General features: G+C 37.0%; 2 protein-coding genes across 2 annotated transcripts; both read left to right on the top strand.

Moving 5' to 3' along the window:
• The first annotated feature begins 1203 nt into the window (after nucleotides 1-1203).
• LOC144453206 (carbohydrate sulfotransferase 1-like) lies at nucleotides 1204-2229 on the top strand. Its single transcript, XM_078144483.1, has one exon. The coding sequence runs from the start codon at nucleotides 1204-1206 to the stop codon at nucleotides 2227-2229; it is 1026 nt and encodes a 341-aa protein (XP_078000609.1).
• A 5210-nt stretch (nucleotides 2230-7439) lies between these two features.
• On the top strand, nucleotides 7440-8869 carry LOC144453205 (monocarboxylate transporter 12-like). Its single transcript, XM_078144482.1, has 2 exons — nucleotides 7440-8235; nucleotides 8739-8869. Exons 1-2 carry the CDS (start codon nucleotides 7440-7442, stop codon nucleotides 8867-8869), a joined length of 927 nt encoding a protein of 308 aa, XP_078000608.1.
• Nucleotides 8870-9224: the final 355 nt, after the last annotated feature.

Genomic DNA, 9224 nt, shown 5'->3' with positions numbered 1-9224 from the left:
TATAATTATGTATAAATCTAGAACTCAAAGTTGAACAAAAAGCCTGAAAAGGCGATCGTACATGTCAAGCAAATTGCCATCTCTAAAGAATTATAAATGTATTGACTCCGATACGAGTTCACATTCCTGTTTGGTGAGCCCTTACACCCAACGAAACGGCGGTCTATCAGAAAAGATCAGCCGTTGTGGGCGCTCTTGTCATCCCTTTCCACTGGCACAAGCGCATGGGATGATAACGACGTCCCGGCGACGTATTTTACAGTAAAGTTGTTCGAATCATGACAAAATGTTCTGATAGTGAGGGGAATGTGTAAAGAATGGACTCGACTTGGGTGGGGTTGCTATGGGTCTTGCAGTCGATGCAGTAGATGAGTGATGTATTCAGCGACGGTACGATATAGCGTCCCAATGGTAGAAAAATCATTTTTACATGGGTACACACTCCCCGGACCAAGGTCAATTACTTCCACAACAATATCCCTAATATCTTACCCTACTGTTCCCGTTTTATTCCTCTGGGACCTACTGACTTATAATTTATCTCCTCACACCACACCTGACAATTGATTCACTGAATTGTTGTAAGCAGCGCTTTGATTGACATGGTCTGATATTATGGCACTAACCCTAACCCTAGCAGTAGTACTCGTGGGATACCAAATTTCCCCAAAAATGGACAACAGGAGTCAATGTAAAATATGACCCTCCCCTTATCACATTTTCTAAAAAATGACCATCCCCTGATGAGAAGAAAAAAAGTGACCCCTTTAATTCCCCTGTCCCCCTCCCCCTTGTAATTACTGAAGGCTTCCTAACCACTACCAATCGGCCACCGAAAACCGAATATGGACTTTGTCTATTCGTTAGGGTTATATGTCATTCAAAGTAGAACAGTATGCTAAAAGTTGTTTTAATAATCACATTGCCAGATGTTCATTTCTCATCCATATGCCACCTTAAAACAGTAGTATTTTACGTAAAATGTATGAGGGCGCTGTTTAGGGATACCTTAATAACATCTCGATTTGTTTTGCAGGACACTGAGGTGCTACCATGGTGAAAACAATTCGGATACTGTTCGCCATCACGGTAATAGCAAGCTTACTGTGCACTGCTTATTTTTCAGTTTTTTACGAAGAAAAATATGTGCAGGTCAAACAATTTCACTTGCATATTGATGAATATGAGGATAACATTGTTAACATGACAACTACAGCGACACCAACTTCAAAAGTACCTGTACCATTTAGTGTTATAGAACTTGAGGAAATAATGCCCAAACAAACATTTGACGAGAGAGTTGGTATTCTTTTAGTGGCCGATTATAGAACCGGTTCAACTTTCACGGGTCAGCTATTGAACAAAAATAAGGACATATTTTACCTATTTGAACCACTTAGAGTTGTTCAGGAAATGTTCAGTGGACAAGAAGTCTCAGAGACTGTTAGAAATCGGGTAAACATGGAACTTTTATGGCATCTGTACACTTGCAATTTTCCCTATTATTTTGTACGCCATATTAAAATGTGGTCATTTTCGAGAAGTCAGAGTGACGTCATAGCAACACTTTGTCCAATCGGCTCAGGCTGTCGTGGACTCCAGATCCCGGATGTGACACAAGCATGTGAACGTCGTCGCCATATTGCTTTAAAAACTATTCGCCTGCATAGACTTGATGTACTTGAGCCGCTGGTGGTGAAAGACGAAATAAACCTAAAAGTGTTACATCTTATACGGGATCCACGAGGAGTTGCAAGTTCCATGAAGTTTTTAACAAGCAAGGCAGCAACGTTGAATAACAAAAGAACAATATATGAAACTGGAATGTTCCCCAGATTAAGGCAATATTGTATAAATGCCGCACAAATGGTAAAATACGCCAAGGATTTGCCGTCTTGGTTAGAAGACAGGTATAAAATCGTAAGGTATGAGGACCTAGCGATAGACCCATTCGGACAAGCAGAAAGTATTTACAATTTCTTAAAAATTCCGATACCAACTGAGGTATCGACTTGGATTAGGGAAAATACACAGTCCGAGCATCTGCCTCGTAATAATATGGACACGAGAAGAAACTCAACTGAGGCTGCGCAGTCATGGAGATCTAAACTTCTCTTTTTGGACATTCTGCAAGTACAGACAACCTGCGGTGAACTTATGGATTTAATGGGATACAAAATAATCAAATCTGAAGAGGAGATGAGAAATATTACATTTCATACATTTTGAAAAAAACTCGTGGATACTTTTTTCAAAGTGAAAGCTTCACAGGGTGAATTTGGATCTCTAGAAAATATTAACTCAAACTTTTCATGGATTGGTGATATTTCAAGTTGTGAGCCTTTCTGTATAAACATCGCCCTCTGGAGATATTTTGAAACAGGATTCACCAGCATGTGAAAGCACAGGGTGATAATTTCCGTATGAATTCTGACTCCACACAAAAGATTTAGGAAAAAAGTTATGACTGTAATTTACGGAAAACGTATTTCTAAGGTCTAAAAAAAACTGTTTGGTTCCGGTTACCCGACCCCACCTAATTTTTCACTGACCTTAAAAAATAGTTTTACATATTCGAGAAAAAAATAATAAAATCGCGAAAATTGTGAAGTCTTGCCAGAAATAGTGGATGCAGAAACTGACATCAACTTACGGTATAAAACTATTCTTCCAATCTGTAATGGCTGTGCATCTGATAGGAAGAAACCAATAACATAGAGACCATATGGAAAACAACATAAAACATAACTACCTGAACTAGACACTTGAAAAAATCAAATCAAATCAAATAAAAAATCTACTTACCCCACATGTTCTAAAATTGAGCGTAATCGGAACCACACGATTTCTTTTTTATTAGGCCTAAACGGACACAATAAAGAAAAATGATTAATTTGCAATTGGGTGCATCCAAAATTATGTAATGGAATATTGAGTCACTTTACTATTAGTATACACTTGTTACTTAAATGAAACTTGGTACACATTTTTCTTACAAGACAGGGAAGAAGTGATTAGTGATAATTTCCGTATTTAATAATCTATCAATACCGTCACCGGTCACCCGGCCTGGTATAGTAAGCTTGAAATGTAAATGCTGCCCTCAGCGGCAAGTTCATATTTTCTTTCTGTTACCAGCTCCAGACAGCGCCACACCATGTGCGTTGAAAAGAGCTGAGATAAGTTACCATGTACATAGTGAATTATATGTTACTGCTATATTTCAAGGGATTTAATATTGACTGACAAGGGAAACTGGCTGTTTTACTTCGACTTAATTTCACTGATTTAGGAAAGTATACATGGCTATCTGTGGGGAAAAAGTCTATACAGGGGCTTTTGTTTTAGCGGAAAACCACACCTGTCCAGCAAAAACAGTAAAGATAAATTCTAAATAAAAATGAAGTATTTCACAGTATACGGCCGCATATGAGGAACTGATGTTTCATTTTATACTTATATGTCCGGTCCATTATACACAGAATTACATGTCCATTAAGCCATACTATTGGGGGAAAAAACCTGTTGTTTTCAAACTCGTACAATTATTTTACACGCAAAAACGTTCAGCAAGTTTGTAATCTCAGTGTGTACAAATAAATTAAAACAGGTACATATTTCACATTCTGCTCATGAATAGCAGATACCTTCTAGCAGTTCATTCTCCACTAAATTATATTTTTCATCCATCACTATTTTCCTTTGTGATGCATAATCATTGTCATTGCAATATTGATGAGCAAGTCAATAAACAATTGAATTTATGTTCGGACACGCTATTTACACCGACCATTATATTGTTATGCTAATGAGGCAGGATGGGCGAATCAGACGATCACTTTACATGGGACAAGACACTATTTTTACCCAGTGTTAGCACTCGATTTACACCACACCAGTTTAAAAACATACACAATCATATTGATTGAACTTCACGCTATGGAATGGTATACACCTGACGGAATGTAAAGGTAAGCAGAATACACATCTAAACAAATATTTTGTCATAAAAAATAGTGATTGACAAAAAACCTGGCAGATATTAAATTGATCGAGGCTACGTTATCAAACTCATCATTGCATTTGATCACTGGAACCATGGGCACGATATATGGCTATATGCTTTGTTCAAAGACCAAATAGGTCGATAGTTCTGCTAGACATGTTTTTCTCTTCAATAAATTAAAGCACACTAGCAGAAACTGGAATATTTTTTTGAAACTATTTTTCTTAGATATGTAATGACTTACTCGTAATATTATACATCCTGTATAGTACTGAATAACATATTGGTAAATGTATTCGTGCAGCTGTATATGGTGCAATAAATTCATTCAAATAGATTTCTGGGTCCGCACCCAAAAATCGGCGATCACGTTTATAACGTCATTGTACTAATTATGGATAATGTCGACCAAGTAATAATATGTACAACAATTTATTGGAATTTTATCATTTTCAGTAAGGCCAATTAAAAAAAAGGGAATTACTGATAACCCGACCGACACTAGTTTACCCCCCCCCCCCCCATCCTAAATATTTTATTGCATGCAAAAAGGTAAAATGATAACGATTACTTCAATTGCCGTGTACACCTTCATGCCTTTGTCTGATCAACTATAGTCACTTTTTTATTTAAAAAAAATGGTATTCCAGAGAAACAATGTCTTTTTAGACTACAACTGTACCCGCTTCATAACGTGTTCGTCTACTAACTATAATTGCCTCCATTTAGTAATACTTCTTTTACACCTCATCAAATTCCCACGGAAATATCGTGACCGATGAGTATCTTATCTCGGTGTCGAAGTAAATTAAAATTAAATTCCAAACTACATACCCTGTTTTCCTAAAGTAATGTTATCGGAAATAAACAATTTTTTTTTTAATTTTGCCTGATCATATTGTTGGTTTTCTGATCGAAAAAAAATTATACTCCAGTTACATCTAGTGTGGTTTTACCCCAAATCAGATACAGGTCAAAGGGCGAACCCTTAGTTTTTCTACGATTGGTTATCGATAGATATTCGATCTGTTTGACTCTGTACACCTGGCTACATTCATTCATTCACAAAAGACTCGGAATAGTCATATCCACGTATAAGATAATGGCTGTGGCAGGATCATAGAGTTACGCGAAGATTTTCATTGTTGTTTTGACGACTTATCTTCAGTAAATGTCATGTTGAGTGATAGACCAGCTGTTAATATGTTATTTCAAAGAGCACACACAAGGTGTTCGCCACACACCTATCCCTGTGAACGCTCTTTCACACTCTTGTCGCGTGAGTTAGCAATCAGCTGACTGTGATTTTGAACAGTGCCGTACGTGTCATGGTTTATGGACGCGGGTTGGCTTCAATGTTGCCTACAAATACATGTAGTAATGCAAAAAAAAAACACATACGGAAACCAAGGCTTGATTTCATAACACTGCATAACAAAAACGTTCTTACCTGCATGTCTTGACAATTCCTGGCTTTGATCAAATGGTCACCAAAAAGTCCCATTTTCAGCCTGTATTGGCCAAGACAGACACTCATATTGCTCCAGTAGTTGTAGCTGTACTCTGGTTACAAAAAATTAACATCTGTATACTTCTAGTTAGAAAATTCAGTCTGCATTTAAGGTGTTGTACCAATCTTTTGGAACGATGTTTCACAAGCTGGTGGTCTGAAACCTGACCTTTGACTTCTCTTGCGATTGTTTTCTGTATTTGCATATTGTAAGATGGGGGTCGGTGGCCCAATGAATAAAAGTCCAATAACACTTTTATCAACCTTATGGTAAGAAGCATGGTAGGCAATGTATTGCAGTATTTAATAAAACACATGTTCATACATAAAATCTCATTGGTATTCGTAAATTTCATGTTTTCATTGGTTATTTTTGTATTACCATTCATCATGTCTACTCATGTGCTTACATGTATTTTTATGTTCATATAAAATATATAGGTATTCGTTAAACGTACATTTGACAATTTTTATATTGGGGGAAATGTTATATTTGGTTGTTGGTAACCTCACATCGTACACGATGCTACTATCCTATTTCTGTTGTACATAATTGCGATGTTTGCATGGTGTACGCATGCGTATTGCCATTCGAGTGGTAAATATTTTATATTTTTAATATAAGCTTTCAATTTCTCTAGAGTTCTTGCATGAACAACTTTTGGTTCATGATTTCTCATCGAGCTAGACGAGTGGAGAGATTTTGAGATTTAAAGCCATGGATAGCAGCTTCTACACAAATTTTACAGTCGAACACCAAAGGAATTGAGGAGATTGTAAATCCGCTTGATTGGGTGGTGTTATGGGTTGCACGTAATTTTTATCTTGTTATGTAATTTCAGGAAGATGAGTTCCCTTGCAGTCGACTCTGCCGAGCAGCGTGCATTACACTATCGATGGGGATGGGTTGCTGTCGCGTGTGCCATCGTAGTACGAATCATAGCGGTTGGCATGGCGACTACAGGTGGCGTGTTCATTGTTGTTCTAATGACTGCCTTACAATCAAACGCTGCAACGATAGCATGGATATTCTCACTTCGTTTCGCCATCTTACAATTAGTTTGTGAGTGAAGATGATATGTAACATTTGTATGATATGTAATATTCTTTCTTTTTCAAAAAAACTTTATTTATGAGATATTTCCACTTGTACTGTAGAATATCACACACACACCAACGACTATTTACAATAATGTCTGGAGTGTCGTTCCCCTGTAATGCTTTGCATCTTCTTTTTTAGCTCCAATGGCGGGTCATTTATATGACAAATATGGTGCAAGAGTCACCGTGTTGGCAGGATCACTGATATCGACATGTGGACTGTTACTGTGTGTCTTTGCTACCAGCCCGATACATCTATACATCACCGATAGCTTGATTACAGGTAGGTACTCATTATATCGCATTAAAGATACATTTTAAAGGTGTTCTAATGATGTGATGTGTAATTTGCATAAGTAGTTATTTTGACAAATAGGCAATATCTTTAAAATGCAAACTCTAAATTTCAGATCATTTAGTACATGCACTGATGGTAAAGAAGGGCATGACTGTGTCCTTCAAAGCCTGTTGATTATAATCCTAATTTGCATAATTAATGATTTTTCGATAATTAGGTTATGCAAACTTTAAATTTCATATAGTTTCATATTCCAAATAAGAGGTACATTATGTATAATAGCTACTGTTCAGAATTTTGCATTCAAACAGTGTGTATAGGAACAAAAATCTATTCAGTTTAAATCTGGTCTGTCGTATGAGCCCAGGATTACCACTTATGACTCTGTTCAAGGTCAAGCGAAGGGGGTGGAGAGTTCCATGCGACACTTACACCAATTATCAAGTGAAATTAATTTTTTGGTTAATTCAAGCACTACTTTATATCCTCCAGGTATTGGTCATGGGTTGTGTATTGTTCCGAGTATGGCTCTTCTGACACCATACTTTGATGATAGATTCGCTTTTGTGAATGGGATGGCGGGTGCAGGAGTGGCATTAGCTTACTCCATTTACTCACCCCTTTGCCAAGCTATAATTAACAATTATGGGTGGAGAGGTACGCTATTGATCTGTTCTGCTGTAAACGCAAATTTGGGTGTCTGTGCCGCATTAATGAGACCTCCCAAAAATACTTATGAATGTATGACGAGAGATGGTGAACGAGATCAAAAAATATCAACGGACTTAGATACACATGCGCAATCACAGAAATCAGTTGGAAGCAATTGTCTCGAGTCGTTCCTCCTGTGCTCCGGTTGTTGGCTTTTCCGGAAATACAGACTACTAATTATCATCATGATTACCATTATCCTCGGTGAAATGGGCTTCAGTATCATCTTGTTCTTACTCATGCCAGATGCTGTCAATAAAGGCATTCCTAAAATGAAGTCTGCTTTCCTTGTTCCTATTATTGGGATAGCATCGCTTATATCTTCGATTCTGCAAGGATTCATTACTGACAAACATTACTGTTCGTCTTTATATATTCTGGCTATTGCAATGTTAACAAAAGGGATATCTGTATTTTGTGTGCCATGGATGAACAGTTTTGAACTACTAGTATGTGCTGCAGCAGTCATTGGGCTCTGTATGGGTATATACTATCCTGTACTGTATGTAACGATCAAGGAAATAGTTGGCGCTCAAAATTACGCAGTTGGAGTCGGTTTTGCTTTTTTCTTCTGTGGGATTGGTTATACTGTTGGTCCACCTATTGGAGGTAAGAAAACCAGTGATTTCTTATTGCAATTGTGTTTTAATTCCAACCATGGCAGTTACTAAAAAATAAAAACCAATTATATTATATTAAAAAATATATTAAACCTGTGATATCTAGGATACTGACTAGTTTTAATCATTGATACCAATACATTCTGGCTTAATATAGAACAATATTATGTATATTTGGGCATGGGAAAACAACTTGCATATGATTGCGTAATTAATGAAAAGTCTGTAACATGGCTTTAAATTGTACATTTTTTGTCTCTCTCTCTCTCTCTCTCTCTCTCTCTCTCTCTCTCTCTCTCTCTCTCTCTCTCTCTCTCTCTCTCTCTCTCATATTTCGATATTGCAGAATGAATGACGTTTACACACATAATTGTGACGTAGCATGACCAGGGAATAATTCAAACTTTCAGTAAGATTTTTTATTGAGCAGACGACATTTTGTTTCAAGTCAATTAGCATCCATTGTAAGTATCCTTCAATTTTGTCTTTCAGGTTTGCTGTATGACGTCACTGCAAGTTACGACTATTCGTTTATCTTTGCAGCAATACTGAACATTCTTTGTGCAATATTATTTGTTATAGTTGCACTGAAACAGAGAAATAATAAACATTCAGAGAATTGAACATGAAACCTTTCATAGCGATACAAATGAAATACATTTAGCTTTATTTAACAGCAGAATGTAAAGTGATTATTGTCAGGTGGTGGTGCTGCACAGAACCTGCTTGATCCACTACTGCATGGAAAGTTAATGTAGATCATAGACTTTGGAACGTGGCAAGGTCTATGCTTGCACTGAAAGTCTATTGCATAGGAAAGTTAGCAGAATTTATGGGGGGTGGAGAGATGACATGGCAAAATTTGCTAACGCTGATTTCCTTCACATAAATGGCTAATAAATATTTATGTCTGCTAAAACCCATGTCGCAATGGTGTATCATTTGATGAACAAAAGAGATAAAAGTTTTGGTATTTTT

The sequence above is a fragment of the Glandiceps talaboti genome, chromosome 23 (assembly GCF_964340395.1).
Source record: "Glandiceps talaboti chromosome 23, keGlaTala1.1, whole genome shotgun sequence".
NCBI classification, from domain to species: Eukaryota; Metazoa; Hemichordata; class Enteropneusta; family Spengelidae; genus Glandiceps; species Glandiceps talaboti.
Note: the sequence above shows the minus strand (reverse complement) of the source record. Positions and strands in the feature narration are given on the sequence as shown.